The 26905-nt window shown below is 54.0% G+C and overlaps 2 protein-coding genes across 3 annotated transcripts; one reads left to right on the plus strand and one right to left on the minus strand.

Moving 5' to 3' along the window:
• Positions 1-3722: 3722 nt before the first annotated feature.
• Cryba4 (crystallin beta A4) lies at positions 3723-9870 on the minus strand. 2 transcript variants are annotated; one of them, XM_028858823.2, is made up of 6 exons: positions 9815-9870; positions 9259-9309; positions 8511-8629; positions 6740-6881; positions 5558-5700; positions 3723-4049 (listed from the first exon to the last, which is right to left on the minus strand). In XM_028858823.2, exons 1-6 carry the CDS (start codon positions 9833-9835, stop codon positions 3902-3904), a joined length of 624 nt encoding a protein of 207 aa, XP_028714656.1. In that variant the 5' UTR covers positions 9836-9870; the 3' UTR covers positions 3723-3901. The 2 variants fall into 2 exon arrangements, with proteins under 2 accessions (XP_028714656.1, XP_037054493.1); XM_037198598.1 differs by lacking the exons at positions 9259-9309; positions 9815-9870 and adding an exon at positions 8940-9168.
• A 3866-nt stretch (positions 9871-13736) lies between these two features.
• Positions 13737-26638, plus strand: Crybb1 (crystallin beta B1). The gene is given in 7 exon segments (XM_028858815.2): positions 13737-13903; positions 15284-15370; positions 15373-15467; positions 17291-17409; positions 21141-21273; positions 24681-24823; positions 26385-26638. Coding segments are annotated over 6 exon segments (750 nt in total). The 5' UTR covers positions 13737-13903; positions 15284-15294; the 3' UTR covers positions 26569-26638.
• Positions 26639-26905: the final 267 nt, after the last annotated feature.

A 26905-nucleotide genomic window follows, 5' to 3' on the forward strand; every position in this document is an offset into this window, starting at 1 on the left:
CAGTCTCTCGTACGTCTCCTGCCCTGTGGCGAGTTCCGTTGCGGAAGACGGTCAGATAGAACAGCGGACCTGCGCCCGATTCAATCCGAGAACACCTAGACTCTCCACCGATGCGGTCGCGTACGACAGCTGCCACATAAGACTAGCGACCTCTTAGCCCGGACCTACCAAGCCTCCTGGATATGATCCATGGCCGCCTATCTACCTATGTTTGCCCGCACCTGCCGATTCCCTGGCTCGCCCTGCCTCCGCTCCTCTGTTCCCGCTCCATCATTCTTCTATTTCTTCCTCCTCCTCCATCCTCAGCCTCCTCCTCCGTTTCTCCTCTCCTCCTCTCCCCTCCCCTCCACCTTCCTCCTCGCGGTCTTCCCGCCGTCCTTCTTCCCCCTCCTACACGCTATCTGCCCTCTTCGCCTACCTACTCGCCTTTAATGCCCCTGTCGGTCTCCTTCTCACCCCCCTCCCTCTCCTTCCTCAAACTTCCTCCTCCTCCTTTCCTCATTCTTCCTCCCTCCTCCTCTTCCTCCTCACTCCCTTCTGCCTTGCACTCGCTCCTCCTTCTCCGCTCCCTCCATCCTCCACTTCCTCGTACCCCTCCTTCCTCCTCCTTCTTTCCACTAGCCCTTCACGTGTCTGTCGCCCTGGCTCTCCGTCCCTTCAGGCTCCCTCTCCCCCTCCTCTTCCTCCTCCTTCTCTTCTTCCTTCCACTTTCTTACCTTCCTCTTCCTCTCCCCTCCCACTCTTTCTACTGTGCTCAGTTCCCTCCGATACTAGACCCTTCCATCTCGGAGGGAAGCTCTTTAAGACTCAGGGTGTTTACAGTGAAACACTCCATCCTGCAGAGAAGGAAGCAACTCAAAACAGCTCCAGGAAGTCCCTGAAACTGAGCAGATTCACTAGGCCCCTCCCTCCCCAAGAGGATACAAGTGATAAAGACAGCTAAGAGTCACTCTGAGAGACCGAGCTGCCTGGAAGAGACTCAGACCAACTGAGGCACCAGGAAAAGATGCTCTTGACCCATTGAGCTGCCTGCAGGCTGTGCACTGTGCTCCAGGTTCCCAGCGTTGTGAGCTGTCACCCGGGCTGGGGTGGACTTTGGTGATGCAGCTGCCTTGGAGTCATTTCTGCTCCTGTCAGTGCCCCTCACCCATACTCCTGTAAGTAACTCCAATAAAAATGATTGGTTCACCAAGTCTGACTTTAACGGTATCTGAACTTTGGTCCGTTTTTGATTCCCTGTCTGGGGTGTGTGGTCATTTGTTCACAGTTCCTAGGAACAGCGTCAAACAACGGTCTCCTCAAGCTGTCACGGGGCGGGGGGGGGGGGGGGTTCCTTCCTGGCCCTCTGGTGCCATTGCCGCCTGCTCTCTGGTCTCTACTCCTGGGCACTGGTTCAGCAGTGGGAGGGGCCCCCCAGAGGAGAGCAGGAGGAGAGCACAAAGTCATGGCTTGTCTTGTTTCTCACAGCGTTTTCTTCCTCACTTACCATCCCCTGGACCTCTACACAGTGCCTTCACGGGGAAGGGAACCCAAGGCTTGGCGAGGAAGAACAGCCGCCAGAGGCCACCGGGTCTAATCCAACTCCGGGTGTGACTACTTCCTGGGGAGGAAGGAGGCCAGGAAGGGCAGAGGCACAGAGGCCTTTCACTGTGTCACCCTGGGCCAGTCCTTTGTCCTCTCCGGGCCAGGATTTCACCGGCTTGTGGCTCCTCCCTCCTGAACCCTGCGGTCAGTCCTCTCTCCGCTAAGCAGTGTTTGCGTGACAGGTGCCCCCTGACTGCTGGTGGCTTTGGTCCAAAGAGCATCAACTCTTTAATTGCCTTTCTTTTAGGATCTTGGGAAATTGACCTCCTGGGAAGATTTGAAGAATAATTTCATGCTTTCTGCTTCCCTCCCAAGATCGCCCTGCTGGGTCAACTGTTTTCTTCTCGGTCACTCCAACACAGCCTCACATCTGGGACTTTTAAAAAGAATACAGTTGCCAGCCTCTCTCCCGGCTCTGGCTTGAGCTGGCTCTTAACAGACGCCATCAAACATCTGTGACCTCTCTGACCCTCTCTTTTCCTTTCCACCAATATTCCCTACCTTGCTCCCGTATGTAAGAGGATGCACAGTTACTCGTACTAAACTGTGAGGACTGCTTTCTTAACTCTTAGGGCAAAGCATGAGCCCATCAAACTTACTGTTTATAAGCCTCATTTGATCCCCTTTATCTCCTTATCATGCCCCTGAAATCTTGCACGACCCACAGTGGACTAAATGATCCTATGGGCTGAATGCCCTCAGGAAAATTCCTTGACCTCTCTGAGCCTCCATTCACTGCATAGTCCAGGCTAGCCTCAAACTCATAGTAATCCTTTTGTCTCAGTCTCTTGAGTGCTGATCCCAACAGGCATGTGCCGCTATTCTTGGTTTATCAAAACTCTTAGGGTAGGAAGATGTAGCATAAATAGAGAAAACAGGCGAGATGGGCCTGGGTGGCAAACCACTTGCCTAGCATGCCTGGGACTTCAGTCCAATCCCGATAACTTACACACAGAAAACAAGCAGAATGTTTTACGACTAAACCCTAGCAAAACCCAAGAGGATGGTGACCTGAGGGCAACCTGGGTTATGTAATGGCATTCTCAAAAAGGGGGGCACTTGGTGGCTAACTATTTGCCACCAAAGCGTGAGGATGCAAGTTCAGATCTCCAGAACCTGTGTAAATGCTGCTTGGGTTTGGTAGCCTGTGAGAAGAGAAGACCGAGTCAAGGCAGCAAAGATTGGCTTTGTCTGGGAGCTCTGGGTTTCACCGAGAGACCCTCCCCGTAGGGAGCTGAGGAAGCCCTGGGTGAGTGTGGATTGTGGACAAGAACAAATGCCTCAGACTATGGCAGTGTCAAAGCCTTCCCGGGGTCCGGCTCAGAGGGATGGCAAAGAGCCTTCCTCTGATCTGAGTGTGAATGCTGACAGAGTGTGTGCGTGACCATTGACTAAGCTGTGCCCAGAGGACCCAGGTTCAATTACCAGCATGGACATGGAGGCTCACATCTGTCTCTAACTCTGGTCTCAGAGGATCTGACGCCCTCTATGGGCGCTGCACACAGGTGGTGCACAGACCTACATGCCGGCAAAACACCCAGACACATGAAATAAAAAAAAAAAAAAAATTAAAGCATGAATCAGTAAAAGAGACAATAGGAACCGCGTGGTGGTGGTGGCGGTGGCGGTGGCGGTGGCGGTGCACACCTTTAATCCCAGCACTCAGGAGGCAGAGCCAGGCGGATCTCTGTGAGTTCAAGGCCAGTCTGGGCTACAGAGTGAGTTCCAGGACAGCCAAGGGTACACAGAGAAACCCTGTCTTGAAAAACGAGAGAGAGAGAGAGAGAGAGAGAGAGAGAGAGAGAGAGAGAGAGAGAGAGAGAATAGGGATAGAGAGGGTTCAGCATCTGAGAGGGCTTGCTGTTCTAGCATGTGGAGCAGATTGCCCACACCCAGCCCCTCACAACCACCTGTAACCCAGCTCCAAGGGATCCGAAGCCTTCTTCTGCATATATGGCATTCACAAACACAGGTGCATGTCACACACACACACACACACACACACACACACACACACACACACACACACGGGGTGGGGGTGGGGATAAAATAAACCTTAAAACCAGACAAATGACAGAAATTTTATAAAGCTACAAATCGCTTCATCAGGAAGAGGTGAAATTGAAAAACACAAGTGATACTGAGCCTTTTGTTTTTAATTTTATTTCTTTGAGCTTCGTGAGCTGGCGGGGCATGGGCTGGCTGACAGGGGTGTGGGGTTCCCAGGAGACATAGGGGTAGCCAGAACCAAGAACAGCCACATCTCCGGCCAGTCACTCAGTCGTTCACGGAGGCCCCCCAGTGCGCCTGCGCCTGCTCACTGCTGGATCCTGCGCACACTCTGCACCTGGAAGGTGTGCGCATGGGAGCCCCACTCCCTAAAGTGCTTGTAGTCACCCGAGTGGTGATCGCTCTCCAGTACGTACTGAAAACCTCGGTAGCCGGGAAACTGGGAACAAACCCACCTGGAAAATGGAAGCGACAGTTACCACACAGGGGCGCTGAGGCCCAAACCAGGTCAGGCAGAGACGCCCCGAAAAGCCCAACCAGCCAGGTGGGCTTCGTGGCCCTGGTTCTCCACACGTGTGTGTAAGAGCTGTCTCTTTCCCCACAAGGATTTCACTGCTGCTGTTCCTCGGGGCAGAAACACCCTTCCAGCCGCTCTTCAGGGCCACAGTGCACGGTCTCTCTCAAGACTGTCCATCCACCTGTCTCCACCAGGCCCCTGGTTGTCCCTTCATAACGGGGATAAAACTGGATATTATTTTTTAAGATTTATGTATTTATTACGTATACAGTGTTCTGTTTGCATGTATCCCTGCAGGCCAGAAGAGGGCACCAGATCTCATTACAGATGGTTGTGAGTCACCATGTGGTTGCTGGGATGGGAATTGAACTCAGGTCCTCTGGAAGAATATCCAGTGCTCTTAACCGCTGATCCATCTCTCCAGCCCCAAACTGGATAATTTTAAGATTACTTTCTGAGCTGTCTGCCTTCCCTAGAGTAAGCCCTGGCGCAGGACGCCTGGAGCTCATCCCTCAGTCTCCCTGCACAGACACTGTGCACCAGAGGAGCCAGTGAACGGCTCATGAGGAAAGAAGGCATGAGAGGATGGAGAGGAAGTCTTTCTCTGTCCAGCCCTCCCTCACAGTTGTTCCAAGACATGGACCTCTTGCATTATTCACGACAGGGGTTCTTGACTTGGGTTTCCTGAGCCCCAACCTTCCTCTCTCCAGAACAGAGAAGCGAGCAGAGAACAGTGTCACCCATACTGAGACACATCCTGAATCTGGGTCGTCACCGTCTAAACAAAAGTCCCACTTCATGCCTTCATCCTTGCTTGGAGGAGCCAAGTGCCCTGGAGAAGGAGACTTGGGCTCACACACCTGATCTCCCTCCCACCTGATCTCCCTCCTGGCCCCAGTCAAGTGGTGGTGGGGGGGGGGGGGGGGGGGGACACAGGACACTGAAGCCAGAGTCTCAAAAAGCATGTGACCCTACCCAGCCAATCAGAGTATCCCATTCATTTGGACATGGTGATTGGTTCAGAGGGGAGCACATGACCCAAGCTGGACCTATACGATCTTTCCCTGGAAACTTAGATGGAGTCAGGCATGGTCTCTCACGCTGTGGGGAGAGTGTAAAGCTAAAGTTTCCATCTTTGCATTGGGGAAGAGCTGGTTTAAGAACAGAGCTAGGTGGGGCGAGACGGGGAGGAAGGCAGATTCCAGCAGTTTCTGGATCCAGCTGTGCCTGAAGCTGTTCACAGGGACCCACATACATCCTTTGTCCCTAAACCAGCTTGCTTGCCCTGGGTACCCATCTGTCACTCGCAATCCCGTACATTCCGTCTGATGCCCTCTGTGCCTCCATGTTCTCCGGCATGCTGGGCACGCAGTCTCTACAGACTGTGCCCCAGCCCTTCCCACATCTCTTTTGTCCTGGCAGCCAGAGCCGCGGGGGTCCACTTACGCCCCAGATTGAACATGGAAGGAGCCCACTTCCGGGCCGTCCCAGCCCATGGCCTGCAGAGAGGGGTAGTCGTCGCTCAGCTCGCCCTTCCTGCCGAGGAAGTTCTCCTGCTCGAAGATGGTCAGCCTCGAGTCACGGTGGTTCTACAGACAACAGAGAGCTGGGTCAGCCCGCCAGGTGCCGGGTGGGACACACAGGAGCCACTGCCCCTCGCTCAGCCTTTGTCTCCCAAGTCAGCTCTGAGAAGGGCAACAGGCAGCGGGAAGCTTTACAAGATGCTTCAGCATCTGTCCTTCCACAAGGACAGAACAAAAACTACAAGGATATCCACCATAACTGTGAAAAATGAAGGAACTGATCTAAATGTCCCATAGCAGGAGCCCAGGCAGGAAGATAGGGTGTTGTGCTATAAAAACCGTGTGAATATCTGGGTTAGACTCCCGATTCCGCCCTTTGCCAGCTGGCTGAGCTCAAGTGCACCACCCAGTGAGTGTTTCTGGGGCTCCACGTTCCCGTAGCTTTAACACCGAGCCAACCATATCTCCCTTCCATCTTTGGGATGTAAGAGCAATGCCCAGCTCCGTCCATCTCCATCAACAGCTGCAATGCACAATGGAGAGGAGACGCTGGGTTGGGGACGATATGTAGGGACCCATCCTCCCAGCCAGCTCTGCCTTCCCTGGCAGCCAGCTCTCCCAGGGGCCCCGAACCGTGAAAAGAGGGAAATACCAACACAAAGCTCCCACCGTACCCGAAATTGCTACAGGCTGAGATTTCATGTTGGGGTGTAGCCACAGCATGGGTGCTATCACTTTCTGTCAAATTACAGAGACTGGGGGTAACAGAAGAGAGAGAGACCACCCAGATCACTCTCTTGATGGATGAGAGCTTGAGCTTAGAGATCTGATTCCCAAGTGTCCATGAGCAGGGAGGGCTCTGGTCACGGGGGCAGGGGTGTGTGTGTGTGTGTGTGTGTGTGTGTGTGTGTGCACACCCCGTCTCCTGTGTGTGTGTGTGTGTGTGTGTGTGTGTGTGTGTCTCCTGGTCCAGCCTGCCCTGTGTGTGTGTGTCCCTGGGCCAGCCTGCTCTTGTGTATGTGTGTGTGTGTGTGTCCCTGTGCCAACCTGCTCTTGTGTGTGTGTGTGTGTGTGTGTGTGTGTGTGCACAGGCAGCAGGACTCACAGCGCAGGCCACAGGCCGGAAGGAAGTGAGCCTCTCAGCGGGGTAGGCGGTGTTGCCACTCCAGGCGTCCCAGCCCGGGTACTCGCCCCTCTCCAGCACGTACTGTTGCCCTTGGAAGCCAGCATGCTCAAAGCCCACCCACCTGCAGACAAACGGGGCAGAAACGGCAAGAAAGAAGAGCTGCCGACCTGAGAACTGGGTCAGGGCTCGAATGGGGGTGACGGAGCCTCTCAGTGCCTGGGTTGTTACAGCTTTACAACTTGGGAGGGGACGCAATGGTCATTCAGTAAGTGGGAGCCAACAGTGGCACAGCACCCAGGTCACCCTGCCCAAGAACAGTCATGCCCTAGACCTTGCTAATGCCGAGGGTGAGAAACCCTGCCTGAGCCCAACACAGGAGATTCTGCCTAGAGCCGGCATCACACTGGCTTCCTGTGTCCAACAGGGAAGGGTCCGCCCTAGGCAGGTGCTCTGAGGTCCTCACACATTCATTGCCACCAAGGTCACATCGTGTAGACAGGGTTCAGCCATGGGCTGACTCCTCGTGGTCCTGTCACAGGATTGACAGGAGTCAGGAGCTGTCTGCCCTGAGCTGTTGCTCCTTCTCCCTCCCCAGGTGCTGGGACAGCTTCTCCCTCATGCTCATTTCCCATGGCAGAAGGGCCTTCCGCATTCCCACCTTGGGCAGAAGCATGGAAGGAGCCCCCTATCAGTCCCCTTGTGTTGTGTCTCCCTCAGGGACAGAGAACCCTGGAGACTTGTGTGTGCTGTCTGTGTAAGTAATAAGTGCTCTGAGTCTATCCAGGCTCTTTTCCTCCTGTCCAGCCTCACTTGGCAGTTTGCAGGACACCGTCCCTAGATAGGCAGCTGTCCTGGGCCCTGTCTCCCAACCTGAATAGAGCAGAAGCTAAAAGAACAATCGCCAGGCTGGAGAGATGGCTCGGAGGTTAAGAGCACTGGCTGCTCTTCCAGAGGTCCTGAGTTCAATTCCCAGCAACCACATGGTGGCTCACAACCACCTGTAACGAGATCTGGTGCCCTCTTCTGGCCTGCAGGCATACATGCAGACAGAACACTGTATACATAATAAATGAACAAATCTTAAAAAAAACAATCGCCGTGGTATAAGATGCATACAGACCACCAAGGTGACCTTGGGAGGCACCCACAGAAGTAGCCTTGGCTCTGAGTCATACAGAGAAAGTACCACTCTCCTTTTGGTTTTCTTCCTAATTTTCTGGGATCTTCTACCCAATGGAATAAGCATCAGCCACACATACAAACTAATTACATTTGATCTAAAGATTAAATGAAAATTAAAACTCAGCTCTTAAGTCACAGAATATGCATATGAAATTCTTCCTCACTGGCCACATGTGACCAGTGACTCTCGAGCAGATTCAGTAGATTTATAAATCTTCCCATCCTTGTAGGAAGGGCTGCTGCAGGCTGCTGGTCTCGGGGGCCAAGGGTAAACGATGCTTACTTTCAGTTTATGTCTAAGAGGGACATCTTCAGACCCACCGGGGCTGCCTCAACTAATGGGCAGGGGCTGTGTGATGGTGTCCCTTACAAGTGGGACACGCACAACCTGGATAATGTGATTCCACAACCCTGCACTCTCTTCTGCGCCTGGGAGGGACACATAGGTACAGTTAAAGTCTAGAAAGATATGTCTGGGAACGTGTGTGGGTTCCAGCATCCTCTCCAGATCCCTTCCAGTCCCTCTGCCCCCACCTCCCCATCCTGATGCAATTTCCTCCAGACTCACGCTCCACTCAGGACTTTCAAAGATCGCACGGTCTCAAAGCCCAGCTCCAGCACACTGGGACACTCAGCTGTGAATTCATGCCGACGGCCCTGGAAGCCTTCTTCATCCCACACCACCATCTGCAGAGGAAAGAAGGGAGGTGTGTGGAGAGCACGGTTCTGTGAGCAGTGAGGGTCTCACCCTGATGAAGTCAAACAGAAAGTGCCTCCAGGGCCAGATGGGTGAGCAGGGTAGACTGTGGGCTGTCCTGGACCGCGTAGGCCCAGAGTATGGACGACGTCTATCCACCATCACTCCCCGCAGACATCGGGGGGAATGCAGGCAGGGCTTCCATTTCTCAAGGCCTTCACGGAAGACCTTTATATGGCTCCTCCATACTATTTGTTTTGAGAGACTATCTCATGAGGCCCAGGCTGGCCTTGAACTCACAAGCTTCTGGTCTCCATTTGCTCAGGCTAGGATTATGGGCACATGCCATCCATCACACCCAGCTTTGAGTTCCTCTTTCTGAAGTCCAGCATGGTCAAAGAAACACAGCAGGCAGATTGTGTGAGGTGGGCCAATGGATGGGGACCAGAAGACCCAAGTTCAAGCTCAGGCTGTGTGACTCCCTGGCCTGAGACTTGGGTGCATGGCAGTTGGTACCCCTCCCCCAGGATGGAGGGTTCAGTAAAGTTCTGTTTGGGGGTTCTTAGCTTGGCTTCCTCCCTCTCCTCCCAGGACGCCGGCTCCCCGGGCCACTCCCTACCCTCCAGTGTCCGGCTGACTTGGTGCACTGCAGGGTCATGTTGGCCTGGTCCTACAGAGAGAAGAACACAGTCACCTTTGACCTGACTCCCGGCCGCATCCCTGACTGAAGCAGGGGCAGAATCCAGATGGGTCTGGGTGTCCCTAAACTGGGGTAACCCTTCTCCCATCCCCCCCCTCCTGCAAACGGCATCTCCTCAGCCACATCTGGGTGTCATCTCCTCCAGCCCCAGCTCACAGTGGGGTGGCTGTGGCTATTTGGGTGGAATGAGGTGGATGCATCCCTACTCCCCGACACACACCAACACACACACACACACACACACACACACACACACACGCAATGCTAGCCCAAGGCATGGCTCTCATAGTGGACACATAGGCCACGGAACAGTGGCGGGGGGGGGGGGATTTGCATTTAAATAAGTCATAGGCAGCAACAGTCTGGACATTCGGAGACTACCTGGGTTATGGTGGCATTCAGGGTGACCAGTGACATCCCCGAAAGGATGCCACCAGAGAGCTCAGCTCCACTCCTGCCTCCCACCCAGACTTACCAAGAAGGGCCCAGAGCACATGTCAGAACCAGGACCAGACCAGGTCAGGCTCTTATAGGCAGGCAAGGGGCAGGGGCCCCGGGGACAAACACAGACTCAGCAAGCCAGTGGTGGAAACAAAAGCCAGTCCTGGCCGAGGCCCAGGGTGGACGTGTCAGCAGCTCTGGCTTTCGTGGGGAGGGGACAGTGGCCCGCCCCAGGGACAGCCCTAAAGAAGATGAGAGGTGGACAGTCCACCTCCAGCGATTCCGCGGGACTCCTGACTAGGACCAGGGAAACACTAGACCTGGGGTCCAGCATCACCTTGACAGTGTGCGACCTTCTGTCTGTCTGCATGACAGGACAGACATAAGCCAGATCTCAGGGCTGCCATGCCTACCCTCCTCCACTCCTCCACACCTACCCTCCTCCACTCCTACCCTCCTCCACTCCTCCACACCTACCCTCCTCCACTCCTCCACACCTACCCTCCTCCACTCCTCCACACCTACCTCCTCCACTCCTCCACACTACCCTCCTCCACTCCTCCACACCTACCCTCCTCCACTCCTACCCTCCTCCACTCCTCCACACCTACCCTCCTCCACTCCTCCACACCTACCCTCCTCCACTCCTCCACACCTACCCTCCTCCACTCCTCCACACCTACCCTCCTCCACTCCTCCACACACCCCTGCCTCCGCTAGCTGGGCGTCAGGCTCTGGTTTGAGGCCACTCATTTAAAGGGTGGAGGCAATTCTACAGTGGCTTGGAAGGAGGGGCATTCTAAACCTCAGGGGCACGGGACAAGGGCTTTGGTTAGCAAATGCACAGGAGACAGAGCACAAGTCTTCGGAGGGGGAGGTAAGAACGTTGGTCAGGGCCAGAGCCGGTGTGGTCGGCAAGACCTGTGGAAGAGTCTGTGGCCGCGCACGCAGAAGCAAGGGGCTGCGGCTTGCAAACATACGTCACGAAGCAAAGTGTGGCGGACAAACACCCAAGGCATGGAACCCCCCGAAACCCTGACTCTGAGGCAGCCTGAGAAGGACCTGTCACAGGAGCAGGTAGCAAGGCAGGAACCACTTGTGGTAAAACTCGCCCCCGCGGCTGAGTGAGATGACCCGGATAAAGAGCGAGTCTCCTGATGGCCAGGAAACAGCAACACCTCTTCCTTCCTGCAAGAGCAAAAGAGCTGTCTGTCACCCATGCGGGACTTGGCGAAGGGTGGATGGGATGCGGCCTCCACAGGCAACAGCCTGGTCTGCATCCCACACCTGTGAGCTGAGTACCTTCGAACAGGTTCCTAATGCCTCTGAGCCTCGATTATGTCGTGGGTTAAATTGGAAATAAAAAGACAAAGTGGGGCGGGCGGTGGTGGCGCACGCCCTTAATCCCAACACTCGGGAGGCAGAACCAGGCGGATCTCTGTGAGTTCGAAGCCAGCCTGGTCTACAGAGTGAGTTCCAGGACAGCCAAGGCTACACAGAGAAACCCTGTCTCAAAAAACAAAAGCAAACAAACAAACAAACAAAAAGACAAAGTGGGGGCTGATGGCTGACGAGATGTCTCAGAGGGGTACCTACCACCAAGCCTGATGACCTGACTTCAATGCTCAGGTCCCCGTGGTGGACGGAAGGAACTGATTCCTTCAAGTTGTCCTCTGACCTCCATGTGAGCATGCAAGAACACACACACACACACACACACACACACACACACACACACCACACACACACCACACACACACACACACACACACACACACACACACACACACACGTATTTTTAAGACTTTAATGTTAATGGTTAGCCTGAAAGCGCAGGATACGGGAGCTGTCTGGGTCTTGGCTACTTTCGCCATCCTTGTTAACAGAAGAAGTGCTTATCATTATGAATGACGGTTCCCCCAAAGCAGGAACTGAGAGCATCTAAGAGTCTGGACTCAGGAGGTTAGAAGGACCGGAGTCCACAGCCCTGTGTGGTGATGCACACCTGTAATCCCAGCACTTGGGATGTGGAGGCAGGAAAGCCAGCCTCAGCTACATAGAGAGCTTGGAGTCAGCCTGGGCTACATGAGACCCTGTCTTTGATGATGATGATGATGATGATGATGATGATGATGATGATGTATACAGTACTCTGTCTGCATGTGTCCCTGCAGGCCAGAAGAGGGCACCAGATCTCATTGTTGATGTTTATGAGCCACCATGTGGTTGCTGGGAATTGAACTCAGGACCCCTGGAAGAACAGCCAGTGCTCTTAACCTCTGAGCCATCTCTCCAGCCCCAAGACCCTGTCTTAAAATAAAATAAAAAGAAATAAAGAATAACGTGAGTGCCAGTTCCACATGGCAGATGGGAAAGAGGGCTGGAAGGGGACAAAGGAGCCACCAACTTGTCTGTAAATGGTTCATCTGAAGGCAGACTGGCAAGAGTCACAAAGTGCTCAGAGAAGAGCTACCCAGCAAGGGAGGCTGCTCCCATCTCCCAGAACCTTTGGCAAGCTGCCCATGGCCAGGATGGTAGGGGGACAAAACTACCCCAGATGCCTGCCCTTGAAACCCAGACCTGTGGGTGGCCCCCACCACAAGCATCTTGGCCTGACTCCCAGAGGCTGCCCCATCCTGTGATTCCCAGCTTGCCCTTCAAGGACTTGGCCCAGGATGAAAGGCAGAGAGGAGGCTGGCAGGGAGAAGGCTCATGGGTAGAAGGGCAGGGCCAGCGCTGGCTCCAGGCCAGAGTGACCACAAGACAGAGGTAGGCTCCATGGGGGTCCTGGACGTCCCAAGGGAAAAGGGTTTCTCAGAAGACGGATGCACCCCGCTGGGGGTGAAGACATGCCACAGTCGTCCACTTTGAGTTCACACTGTGGACAAGGTTGAAACCTGTTCTGTGTGGGTTTCAGTTTCTCTGTTGGGGGCAATGGTGGACCATCTGCCTTACACCTGTTGGGGTTCACTGGTCTACCAGGCTGCATGGCTGCCCTGCCTTCTCCTTTGCCTGGGGCTCCCTCTGTCTCTCCCTTCTGCCGTCCCCCGCCTCCCTTTCTGTCTGTCCCTCTCCACCCTTCGGTCTGTGTCCTCACCTTGAATGTCCATCACCCTGTCTCTCCACCCTCTTCAGTGAACACTGGAACACACACACACACACACACACACACACACACACACACACACACACACACATTTTATCCTGACATTGTCGGGAGCCTGTGAGGGCCCAGGATGTGCATTAAGCGCCGGACCTTTGCCCAGCCAGGTGCAGTGAGATATGAGATTGCTCAGAGACTCCATGTTCCTGACCCTGGGCAGCACCCCCGAGGCCAGTCCCTGGGGGTTGATGAGCAGTTAGGTTGAAGGACCCAGGCCTTGAATGTCAAATTCTAGAGCCTGAGACCCAGCCCCACCTACCACCACACTAGAAACGGGATGTCAGGCAGACCTCAGTCAGGGCCAAGGTCAGCTGGCCTGAGACAGAGCATGCAGGCCAAAGTCTGCCTGCCTCCCCTGGCCAGTACCGGCCTCTGTACCCAACCTTCCACATCTGAGAAGTGGGTACAGTGAGAGCAGGTGTGCCTCAGAGCCGATCACAAACCCAGAGGCTGCAAACACACAGAAGTGCTCAGGAATGGGCCGTGGATTGAGAGCCCTTCTGTCTTTACGCAACCACGTCCACGCTCAGTTCTGTGTGGCGCCCCGCAGGGAGACATGTCACCTGTACCTTCAGACTGAGACCCCTAGAGGGAGAGACTTCCGAAGCCACCACGCTGCGTCTGGTGCCTGAGGCAGGATTCTAATTCAGGCCATCCTCCCTGGTGCCCCTTCCCTACCCTAGGCTGGGAGCCAGCGGGGCCCTGGGCCTGTGTCCAGCCAGGGCAATGGACGCTGTGGTCAGAACAGGGCTGGGGCCAGGGTTTCTCTGTGTTCCTGCCCCACAATGGAAAGTGCTAGCCTGTGCGGTGCTGGGGCAGAGCCGGCCCTGGACCCTGGCCAGGCCCTGCTGAGCCAGCTGCCTCTTTGTGCTGCACACTATAGGCCCGGGTGTCTGCCAGGTTATAAAATGGGGGGTCGGCCCTGAGGCGCCCACAGCACCCGCCTGTCCTCCAACACAGGTAAGAGGGGACCGCCACCCTGCCGGGGAACTGGGGGAAATGTGGAAATAAAGAGAGGGAGGGTGAAAACAGAAAGAGAGAGAGGGTGGTGAAGAACTGGGAGGAAGCAAAAACCAGAGCTGTTGCTCACACACGCTTGTCTAGCCAGCACTGAGGAGGCTGAGGCAGGAGGATTGCTGAGAATTGGAGACTAGCCTGGGCTACAGAGAGGGATCCTATCTCAAAACAACAAAACAGGAAGACCGGGGGTGGGGGGTAGGGGGGAGGCAGAAAGGCAAGCAGTGGTAGAAGTATTTGGGCCAGAGGAGAGAGGGTGGTGGGGGAGAATGAACACATGCTGGGAAAGAAGCCCAGCCCCTGGGGAGTGTTTTCCAGGGACAAGGTTGAGGGTGGCTGAAACCCCCAGATGTGGCCCAGATGTGTGGGCAGAGCAACCAGTCTTCCTGCGGAAGGCTGGGAGGTGTGTGCTCGCCCTAGTTAGAGGAAGGATGTCCGGACCCCAGCTGGACCCAAGGAGCTTGCTCTGGGCAGCCCCAGGGTTCCAGGGGTTAGTAAATTATCAGCAGACTCTTGGGTGCATTTGCACAGGGAGATAGTGCCATCAGCAAAGACCCATGCCAAGAAGGCTGTGTCTCTTGAGGGACCCGTGGAGCCGACCAGAGTCCCCTCCACCCAACGCCCACAAGGCACAGTTCTGGTGTAGAGCGTCGGAAGCAGGCTGCGCTCTCCTCTTGCACCTCCCAAACCCAAGTGCCAGGCTAGTATTTGCACGCCCACATCTGCCCTCAGAGGATGCCAGGGGCGGATGGATGGCTGGGAGAGGTTCAGGACACACACACACACACACACACACACACACATACACACACACACACTTGCACTTGCTCTCTGAGCAGATATTGCCTGGGCAGCTCCCATGCCCCTGGCACAGAGACAAGTGCTAAGGGAGCGGTGCCGGACAGGAGTGTTTACAAGGTTGCATTTAGTAACCCAGGTGCCGGTCCATCTGCCGGCTGAGGTGGGAGCTGACTGCAGTGTGGGCTGCTGGACACCTTTACTCCAGCTAGATTCTAGAGGGGGATCGTGACTCCCGGCTAGCCCACAGTTAAGGTCAGGGTGTGAGGCACTCATTATCGTATTTGGTGGAGCACTCCCGAGGGTGACTGTCACTCATCTGGCGAGGCAGAGGCATGCTGCAAACACAGGTGACGGCTGACAAGCACGGTGGACGGACACCGCTCAGGGGAGGGACAGCGTCACCGCCTCTGTTTCCCAGGCAGAGTCGACGTCTGTGAAGGAGCATGAGAAGCATAAGGGTGGGGGCGGCTCGGGATGGCCACCCCCAAATCACCCAGCCCAAAGGTTCCTTTTTCTTTGCAGCATCGGGAACCATGTCTCAGGCTGCTAAGGCCGCGCCCACCACGGCAGTGAACCCGGGGTCTGACGGCAAGGGAAAGGGGGCCCAACCACAGGGCCGGCCCCAGCCCCTGGCCCCGCCCCGGTCCCAGCTTCCGTGCCCAGGCCCAGTGCCAAAGTAGGGGACCTGCCTCCTGGGAGCTACAGGGTAAGGATGGGAGGGGTGTGGGAGGCTTACCAATCCACATCTTCCTCATCCCTCCTCCTCTTCCTCCCCTCCCTCATTCTCTCCCCTTGCAGATCTTCTCTCCTTTCTATGTTTCTGAGTCGCTGCCTATGATTTCCTTCCTCTGACTCATTCTGCTCTCCATTCTCCCTGGTCTGCTCTCCATCCTCCCTGATCTGCTTCCCATCCTCCCTGGCCTGCTCTCCATTCTCCCTGATCTGCTTCCCATCCTCCCTGGCCTGCTTCCCATCCTCCCTGGCCTGCTCTCCATCCTCCACAGCCTCTTCCTTCCCGGACAGTCTGGGAATCTTAGGGGTACCACATGCCTGGAAGAAAAGGGAATCCACCAGAATGTGAAACACTCCTCCTGATGCAAGACACCTGCTGCCGGGCCAGCCCACACGTAGGAACTTAGAGGTTGGCAAAGCCAGAAACAGGAGAGGAGTGTTTGGTGGCAGGGACCACCCATCCTAGGAGAGCCACCAGGCCACCAGGCCACCAGGCCACCCTGTTCTTCTTGGAAACTTTCCCCCAAGGTCCAGGTTGCAGGACTCCTGGAGAGCCAGACTCTCTGCCCTTGAGATTTCATTTGTGGTGGCTTCACCCTCAGGTACAGCCCTGGCCACACTTGGTTTATGACTCACACCAGAACTGGATGTGGCTGGCTTTGCTTTATGTAAATTGAATTTAATCAGTGACTTAAATTTACCTTTTAACAAGGTAGCAAACACCTACCTGCAAAACCCACAATCCATATAGAAGCTAAGATTTGGTGAAAACCCTCTACCTGGCCCTAAGGGATCCTCAGGACCCTATCTCCTCCCCACCCCATGATCTCCCCAACTCCAAGCATCTGCCGCCTGCACCTGGTGCCAGACAGATGCCTTGACGCCACTGAACGACAGAATTGTGTGGGACAGAAAAGTTGTAAAATCCAAATGAGAGGTGCAGAGAGAGGAGGGAGGGTTATGGGCTAGTGGGCCTTACCTGTATTGGGCCCGCAAATAAGAAACCAGCTCATGCCCTGCCCTGCCCGGAAGGAGCCCTTTAGGGTAGAGGTTTGGAAAAGAAAAAGAGGAGAAGAGGAGGAGGAAGAAGAAGAGAAAAGGTTGAGGAGAGGTGAAGGAGGGAGACTCAGAGGCAGTGGTGACTTCCCAGGGTTGTACCGGCTGTGGGATGTCACAGTGGTAGGCATTCAGCCCCTGCCCAGGGTAAAGGAGGAGCAATCCCAGAAGGCTTCCTGGTGAAAGCGGCTTCTGCACCTAGAACAGGGTCAGGGCCACACATGTAGCCCGGTCCATGAGTTAGGAAGTGGAAGATCCAAGTTGGGGGCTCCCGGTGAAGAGGTCATGCCAGGCTGAGGAATATCGCAGAGAAAGAACTAGAAGGACTGGGCCCAGTGACACACACACACTTAGTCCCAACACTCGGTGGCAGAGGCCAGAGGATCCCAAGTTCAAGGCTAGGCCAGGTTACAGAATAAATTCCGGGTCAGTCTAGGCTACACAGAGAGACCTTGGATGGGAGCCTGGGAGGCCCAGGACCCCATTCCTACACCTGACTACTACGGTACTGATCTTGAGTTCAATAGTGGGAAGACCGGAGGGTAGGCTCATTCACAAACTGAGGCTCATGGCGTCCTGGTGAGATCCAGGCCCTACCTGCTTTGATTGACACATGCCCTTCAGGAGTTGTTGAGGGAGCTGAGCCCCTCATCTCTCAGATTTGGTTTGGGGTCAGGGTCACGGAGCCAGGCCACTCCTCAATCTGCCCTCCCGGATGGACCGGGGCGGTTTCTCTTTCAGCTGGTCGTCTTCGAGCAGGAAAACTTCCAGGGCCGTCGGGTTGAATTCTCAGGGGAGTGCCTGAACCTGGGGGACCGTGGCTTTGACCGAGTGCGCAGCCTGATCGTCATCTCAGGACCGTGAGTGCTGGAGGGGGAGGGACACTCTGCCACAAAGCAGCTCTATTAGCCTGGCACCAAGCAGTCTCTCCTTGGCCTTTCCCTAGCTTCTCTGCATTCTCTCATTGATAGACGAGAAAACTGAGACTCAGAGGTGACCTGAACAGTGCAAGGCTACCATGGGAGGGACCACATGTCCCCAGCCATCCCCTCTCCCAAACATCTATAAGTGTGAAAAGCAAGTGCATTGCACATCACCTATAACAGCACCAAGCTGTCTGAGAGAGGGCTAACCCCCTCCCCAGTCAACAGACTGAGACTGAGGATCTGAAGGACTGAGTCAATGGGCGAGGTCACCCCATGCTGAGTGGCAGAGCCTACATCCATCACAGGCTGTTGGATTTCACTCCCAGTTCTCAGAAGCAGTGGGCTAGCTCCCCAGGGCTATCTCCAGGAGCTGAGGCCATCGTGACCTCTCTGTTATTGTTTCCTCCACCATGAAATCCCCAGGGGATGTGGCCAGCCAATGTTTAAGGCATCTCAAACTACCCACAGTACAAAAGGAAGCACCAGCTTGGGCTCAAGGCCAGATTGAGATCAGACCTACTTGGGTTCCCAGTGCTCACTCCTTCCTGTATCTTGTTCCGTCTCCAAGCCTGCTTCCTCAACTCTAAACAAGGAGAGTCAGAACGATTCTGAGGCAGAGTGGGGTTGGCACTGTAGACATTCAAACATGGCAGGCAGGCGACAGTGATGGCCATCTACCTTCCCCCACTTCCCTGTGAGTTCCAGCAGCACCCCATGGTCTATGTTCTGTTTTGGGGACCACTCATGCCTCTTGCATCCACTCCATCCCTGGTGTGGTCAACCCTAACTCAGCCCCACCCATCCCCTAAAGCCCGTTTGGGACAGGAACTGCTGGATGTGGCCATCTTGAGGTTTCAGAATGTTTGGGATGCTGCTGACTCAAAGCCAGAGTATTTCTCCTCAAAACGGCAGACGACAGACAGCTATGCCCATGTCCTTTTTTTCCTTTCTTTTTTTTTTGGTGTTCAAGGGGTTGTGTCCAACAGGGACAGATATAGACCCGAGATCCAGGAGCAAGGGCTGGGTCAGGATCAGCAAGTGTGTGGGAAGAAAGGATGAAGGAGAGATGAGCAGGGGAAGGAGAGGAGAAACATTTACCTGGGACATGTGCCGTGAGACAGGTACCATGAGACTTGGGAGACTTCAGCCTGAAACCTGACATCATGGCATGACTGGGTTGGGTACCACCTCTCAGGGCTGAGGCTCCATTTGTTTCCTGCCCTCCTCTTCTTGCTTCTGGCTCAGATGAGCCATAGGCAATGAGGATGGGTACCGGGACACTGTTGGCTGAGTCCTCACGGGCTACCCAAAGAGGGCAGAGGAGGGTGGAGAGACAGCGGTGGGTGGCTAGACCACATCTGTCTTGTCTTTACATAAGCAGCACTTCCCCATCCCTAGTCATAGATGAGATTACCGTGGGAGCCTCGTGTTGAGTCTGCTCCACGAGCTCCCTGGTTTCAGACCCTCAGACTTCCCAGTGACACACAGGCACTCATTTCTTCTTCTTTTGCCGGCGTTTAACGATCCTCAGTGATGTCTCCAAGTCATGTGGTGAGTAAGTCAATGATGAGCTGGAATCAGAACTCAGCTCTGTCGTTTCCCATAGTCTCTGGTCTTCATCCCTGTGTGGCACCGCCTTCTGAGGTTCTTGCCCCATCTACCCATTCTGTCCGTCACATGTGTCACTATCCATCTGTTCATCCATCTATCAGTCTAGTGTTCATCCATTCTCTTTTATCCATCTTTCCATCCCTATATCCATCTGTTCATTCATCCAACTACTCAGCCATCTACACATCTATCCCCGTCATCACCTGTCCACCTGTTCTTCTCTCTATGCACACACCCATCCATCCATTCAACTATACCCATCCATCCATCCATCCATTCATTCACCACTCCATCCCATCCCATCCATCCACCCATCCACCCATCCATCCATTCAACTATATCCACCCATCCATCCATTCATTCACCTGTCCACCCACCCATCCATCCATCCATCCATCCATTCACCCATCCATCATCCATCCATCCATCCATCCAACTATATCCATCCATCCATTATCCATCCATCAATTAATCTATATAGCCATCCATCCATCATCCATCTATCCATCCATCATCATCCCATCCATCCATTCATCCATCATCCATCCATCCACCCATCCACCATCTATCCATCCTTTGCTCTTCTTCTCCAGTCTGCTAACAAAACTTCAGTAGCGTTCTTTGAGGACAGGTCCACATCTTCCATTCTGTCACTTCTTCACTATGCTTGGCTCATCCCTCAGACCAAATCCTGAGGCTCCTGGGGTGCTTCTTTCTCAGCCCATGATGATGTCTCCCCATTGCCATCTTTCTGGTGAGACGGTCCCAGCAGCCCTCAGGAAGACAACACACACAGTGATGTTCCACTAGGTCTCTCTTGGTCCCTTAGAATTCCAAACACATAGAGTAAGAAGTACACCCCTCCCCCCCAGAATACCCTAATCTTCCTAATCACACCACAATGAACCCCCCACACACTATTTTAAATGCCCAGTTTACTCTCTGCGAAAGACCAAGCGAAAGACCACATCATGAAAACTCAACAGGTGCCTGAGACTCACTACCAGACTCATTCTCTTCAACCTCCACCCTAACTGTGGGCCTCCTGGCTGCCAGGCTCATTCTCAGCAAATGCGAATTCACTTTTCTCTCATATCTGAACGTCTGAGACTACTCACATTTGCTTCCTTTGATTTTGTTTCCTTGTTTGTTTGGAGACAGGCGCTCACCGTGTAGCCCAGGCTGGCCACAGATATCATGATCTTGCTGCTTCTCCCCTGTGCTGGGATTGCAGGGTGCATCACCATGCCCAGCTCCTGCGTTTTACTGTTCTGGGATTGCAGGGTGCATCACCATGCCCAGCTCTTGTATTTTACTGTTCTGGGATTGCAGGGTGTATCACCATGCCCAGCTCTTGCGTTTTACTGTTCTGGGATTGCAGGGTGCATCACCATGCCCAGCTCCTGCGTTTTACTGTTCTGGCATTGCAGGGTGCATCACCATGCCCAGCTCCTGTGTGTTATTTTAAATGATCCTTTGAACACAAGCTTACACCACTCTGGCAATCGAAGACCTAGTTCTGTTGTAAGTCCTGGGTACCTATGAGAAGCCTTGCCTTGAACCCAAAGCAGCACTTCATACCCTGGTCTGTAGGGCTGGGGCCAGTGTCTGCTGCTCTCATGGTTGGAAAGAAGCGACCAGTAGGTATTAGAGCCACATTAGCAGCAAGCAGAGACTTTCTCCCAGCTATTAGTGAGCTTAAAAGAAAATATTTCTTGGTAAGTTAGTGGGTCCCAGGGCCTTAAAGTATTTAAAGCCTGTGTGAATCCCATATGTGCTAAAATAATTTGCTCAGATAATTACAAACAGTATCTCATTTCATCCTTTGCCAACTCCAGAAAATGTTAGTGTAGGTAAAGAGATAGAGACTGGGAGAGGAAAAGCCCTTTGTCTGCAGCCACACGAAAGTAAGGGGCAGAGCGTGCAATGAGACCCAGACCCCTTGGACCCACTTCGGGTTTTCCTTTCGGTGCCTGGGCTGCTGTGCTGGGGAGGGCACTTGCTGACACATTCACCTTTCTGCTTCTGTCCCTCTTGGTCCTTCCTGTGCTCAGCTGGGTGGCCTTTGAGCAATCTGCCTTCCGTGGGGAGATGTTTGTCCTGGAGAAGGGCGAGTACCCACGCTGGGACACCTGGACCAGCAGTTACCGCAGCGACCGGCTCATGTCCTTCCGGCCCATCAGGATGGTGAGTGGCTGGGACTGGGACAGAGGTCTACGGTGACACAGGCCCATGATCCCAGCACAGGAGAGGCGGAGGCAGGAGGGTTGAGTTCAAATCTAGCCTTGGCAAAAAAAGAAAAGAAGAAGAAAGTTGCCAAGTGACTAAGCAAGGGACTTGGGGGGAAGACAGTTGTGACATCTTGGGAACATGCTGAATTAGCTTTGTGATGTTTAGATCAGCGTAAGGGAGATGAATCCAGATCGTGGAGACAGTCCCACATGGTGTGTAGTCGTTCCAGGATTATGAATTGATTATGAGTCATGAGCCAATTACTTCTTACTCACGCGTGCCAGGCTCTGACGGCACCAACTCTCACCTCTTGAGGTGGGAATGTCTGTGAAGAAAGCGCCTTAATGAAGGCTCCCCCGGGACAATGAGGCGTTACTAATGCGTCGCAGTGGGTTAGGCAGCCAGAGCGCTCGCCGCACGGTGAGAATCCCAGGCTGGATTTCAGCCTTTGCAGAGCACACTGTAAGAACTCAGAGATGAGCTTCAAACCCTTGAAGGCCTTGTATGTCCATCTGTGTAATGGGTGCGGCTGGGAAGCATGCTCAACTAGGGCTGAACCAATGAACGGCAACCTCTAGAGCTGTGGTTCTCAACCTGTGGGTCATGACCCCTTTGCCTAAACCTGTCACTCTAAAAAAAAAAAATTACATTACGTTTCATAACAGTAGAAAAACTACAGTTATGAAGTATCAACAAAAATAATTTTATGGGTGGGGGTCACCCCAACATGAGGAACTGTACTAAAGGGTCACGGCTTAGGAAGGCTGAGAACCACTGCTGTAGAGGATGCTCTCTGATAGAGTAAGCACTAACCGTTTGTAGTTGTTGTTGTTGTGTGTGTTGCTTTGTGTTTTGAGACAGGGCCCTACCCCGTAGCCCAGGCTTCATGCTTCTCCCGGGGTTGCGGGCATGCACCACCACAGTCAGATCCTAAGTAGTGACTGAACCTGTCTGTGAGATTCGTCTGGTCTGGACGGAGATGTGTGATGATGATGAGGAGACACACTCCTGGTCTGAAATACACCACCATGTCTTCCTCACAAGTGTAAAAGATCACGCTGTCAGGGTCACACTGGCCAAATTAAAATTATGATCGTATTTTAGACATAGTTGTTTAGATAAAAAATATATTAGAAAAAATTGAAAAACTCCTAACAGCCAACCTCACCCCAGATCACTTAGTTCCAAACCTAACTAAGGTGCAGCCGGGGGGCACTAGCCCCTTCCTTCACCCCCACCCCACTCCCCACCCCAGGTGGCCTCTTACACTTAGGGCCATGGTCTAGTGGTCTGACTTGTCTTCTGTGTCCCCTGTGACAGTCCTGGTCCTGGGCCACCATTGTCCTTCTCCTAAGCACCTCGCCCTCCACATAACCCACACGCCTCGCTCCTGGGTTCCCTGTCTGCGTTTCGTCCTGCTTTCATGAAAATTAGAGTTATTTCCAAAATCAAGCCTGTCCATGGTTGGCACACACCTTTCACCCAGCACTCAGGGAGACAGAGGCAGGCAGGTCTCTGAGAGTTTACGGCCAACCTGATCTACAGAGTGAATTCCAGGCCAGTCAGGGCTACATAGTCGAGACCCTATTAGGCACTTCAGGGTGGCCAGATTCTGCCGGCTCCACCCTAGGCCCTGGAAGCCCATCTGTAACCAGAAACCTTGCCTGTGCTGCTTGCTTGGGGTGGATGGGTGGGGTGGGGGAACTGGGACTGGTTGGCGTTGGGCAGGGCAGCCAGCACCTGAGGGTTGAGAGCTGAGTCAGCCCAAGGAGAGCTGGAGGAAAAGCCGTGCAGGGGCCGGTGAGGGCAGAGCCCTGCCGCAGGCTCAGATTAGCTGAAGAAATTAAACATTAGCACCCGGACAGACATGGCTGCCGCAGCAGGAGTGGACGGGGGTGGGGGTGGGGCAGAGTGCGAAGGTGTGTCCCTGAGAGGTGGGGTCCCACAGGGCTTTATGAGGATGATGAGGTCTCACCTCCATCAAAGTGGGGAGCCACAGACTGGCTGACCCTCCTCAAGGTCCTCAAGATGGCGACAGTTATAGGTAATAGTCACTGGCATTGATTAAGTAGTGGCCTTGAATTGCTGATCATGTCTCCTGTGTCCCCATCCCTACCTCACACCACACATCCCCTTTCAGGGACATCTGCTGTCCTGTACAGCCGCCTCTGTCTATGCCTTCCCTTTGCTCAGTCTGACCTCTGCCCTACTTCCCTTCTTCTGGCTGTCATACTCCTACTTGACCTACAAAGCCCTTCCTAAATTTCCCTCCTCCTATGACACCTCCCTTGAACCGCTTCCCTTCCCTCTGAGAGAGCTGACTGACTTACTTCACTAACAGTCTTCCACTGTGCCTCACCGAAGGATACGCTTATGCCCTGTTCTCCCCCTGTTGCTAGTTAACAACGGTCACTAAAGAATCTCTTTATTAAGCACCTGCTGTATACTCAGTGCTCTCTCTTCCTTTTGTGGAGTCTGTACAGCAGCAGCCCTACCTAGCAGACAGAAGCCATTACAACACTCAACGTAACAATAAGGAAACTGAGGCCCAAACATGGAAAGTGAAGTTCTTCATGCTGCCCAGCTTGTCCTCAATGGGCCGGGCCTTGCTGTGCGCCGCTGGCTGTTCGTCTCCGTGGAGTTTCACCCATTAAGACTCAGTGTGGGTTGGGGTTGGGGCTCAGTGGTAGAGCACTTGCCTAGCATCCACCCCCCTCCACCCCAGCACCTCAAAAACAAAAACAAACAAACAAAAAAGAAAACCCACCAGTCCCAGCCAGAACTCCTTCCATGCTGACATTCAAGGGTGAATCTCCATCTCTTCCAGGTCTGTTACCCACAGTCCCATGGGTGAAGTGCCAGCAAACCCATTCTATGGCAGAATGCACTGAGGCTTGAGGGACACAGGGAAACGCCCAAGGTATTGGGCATAAGGACTACAGTCAGGACTCAAACCCCGATCCATGCTCTGCAATCCCATGGTCCATTGTAGCTCACTCTGATTAGAAGAAGTTCATATAGAAAGACATTGAACTGGGCTCCCCAGTACCTCAGAGGCTGCTAGGAATTGGGATTGGCACTTCTCTGAAAGGTGCTTTCCCTTGCTGGCTGTGTGATGTAAATCAATATGCTTGCCCTCTCTGGGTCTCTGTATTGCTGCAGGGTGATGCCACACATTTCCACATACGGACTTGAGCCTGTGTGGATGATCTCATTTTATCCTTGGGCACCGGAGATGTAGCAACCATCATCTCCTTTTCCCAGATGAGGAGGGTCCTCCCTGGGCAAGCCCCAGGGGTCCCTCTCCACCCCTTTCTTCTCCCCTCTCTGCTTCCATTTCTGACTGGTCTTGGCCTCCCCAGGATTCCCAGGAGCATAAGATCTGCCTGTTTGAAGGGGCCAACTTCAAGGGCAACACCATGGAGATTCAAGAGGATGACGTGCCCAGCCTCTGGGTATATGGCTTCTGTGACCGTGTGGGCAGTGTGACCGTCTCCGGTGGCACGTAAGCATCCAGGTTCTGGGCCCCCACAGCAAGAGCAGAGTCAGAGACCAAGGCTGCCAGAGATGAAATGTCACATCAGGTCCCTGGGAAAGACCTCGTAACCCCCCTCCCTATTCACACACACACACACTCACACAGAGAGATACACCCACACAGACACACACAGAGACACATAGAGATGTACGCAGAGATACACACACACACACACACACACACACACACACACACACACACACACACCACACACACAGTCTTTTAGGACTGGGTCCTGGGGTTCTGCCAACAGATCACATGTCTCTGTGGCACGTGACAAGTTCCACCTCCACGTAAGTACTATCCACAGTGGAGAGACTCTCAGCTGCTCAGGAGTCTGGGCCCTGACCAGACTGATGTGGACAGAGGGTAGGTCCAGCAGAGGTCCCTGGGTGAGATGGTACTCTGTATGCATCTCAATGCTGCTGGCTGCACAGTGGGTAGGTGAGGCCTCTTCCTCATCCACTCTAACTCCTGGGATCTGAGGATCCCAAGCAGAGCCCTTAACCCTACTTTCTCAAGAACCTAGGGAGAGTCAGGTGCCTTGCCTCGAGTCCTGGCCGCTGGAGATGAGTGTCCTTTTCTGCCTTCCTATAATGCTTGCAGGATGGCAGCCTTTCCCTAGCTCCTTTTTCCTTCTCCCCTGAAGAACCTGTGTCCTCATCCATCCCCCTCAGAGTCTTGTCTGAGAGCCTGGCACGTGCTGGGCACACAGAGGGGAGGCTTGGATTGAGGTCACTCTCTGCTTCGAGAGGGTTCCTCTGCTCGGGACTAGAGACACCAGTGTGCCCTGTACAGTGTGGACATGGTTGAGCCTGGGCTACCCACCTCTAGCAGGGTGGAAGGAACTGAATGGGACCTGGCTATTCCTCCACAGAAACTAGCCAATGGCCAGCAATGGGTCAGAGAAGGGCGTGGGAAGACCTGGCTTGGGTCCAGGCAAGGGCTGAACTTAGAATCGCTGGCTCTACCATTCCTTGGTAAGGGCACCTTTGTGCTGTGCTCACCCATCAAATGAAGTGAGTCCTCATCAGAAAGGGAGGGAGTGGAGTCACCGCCATCCACACCCCATGTGGCTCGGCGTCTCAGCTTGGCTCTAGGTTATCTGCCCCTGGACAGTGCTTACAGTAGCCGGAGAGACTCACTGCATGTGAAAGACACCCAGGTTTGGAGACATGGCTCTGGATGCCTTGTCCTCATCTCCTGAAAGAGAGCTCAAGACTCACGCATTGGATTCTGTTCTTCCTGGACCCGTGGGTGTGAACTTACTGCCTACAGTAGGGGCATTCCCTCCATCTGGTCTCCAAGTGTGCACAAAACAGCAGCCACATGACTGTGCCCACCTTTCAGAGGAGAATACTGAGGCTACTGGAAAGGGGAAGGCCATGCCCCAGGGCATGGGATAGAAAGGGCCAAGCCAGGGCAGATGCGTGAGCCCTCCTGGGACACTAGCTACAAGATGGGTAGCAAAAAAGAGGTTGGGGAGGGGACTCTGGGTGCCTCCACACCTTTCCTGCTCTCTTCCCAGATGGGTGGGCTACCAGTACCCAGGCTACCGTGGCTACCAGTATCTGCTGGAACCAGGAGACTTCCGACACTGGAATGAGTGGGGTGCCTTCCAGCCGCAGATGCAGGCCGTCCGTCGCCTGCGGGACCGCCAGTGGCATCACGAAGGTTGCTTCCCAGTGCTGGCCGCCGAGCCCCCTAAGTGAGCCAAGCTGCACCCCTCCCTCCTGCAGCCCCCCCCCCGCCTCAATGTCCCCTCTCCCCCTGCGAATAAAAGTTCCCACAGCCGAAATACCCTTGGGTCTGTGAACAGTGTGCGTCCACCTTCGACACCTAGCTGTGACAGCAATTAGAACAATCGATCATAGACACAGAAATCACCACAAAGATCATTTTTTTTTTTTTTTGAGGGAGGGAGCAGGTCGTATGTCCCAAGCTGGCCTCGAGTTTCCTGTATAGTCAAGGATGACCTTGGATTTCTGCACTTCCTGTGTAGTGGAAGATAACTTTAAATTTCTGAGCTGCCTTCTCCTTAGAGGTGTG

This window comes from Peromyscus leucopus, chromosome 23 (genome assembly GCF_004664715.2).
Source record: "Peromyscus leucopus breed LL Stock chromosome 23, UCI_PerLeu_2.1, whole genome shotgun sequence".
NCBI lineage: Eukaryota > Metazoa > Chordata > Mammalia > Rodentia > Cricetidae > Peromyscus > Peromyscus leucopus.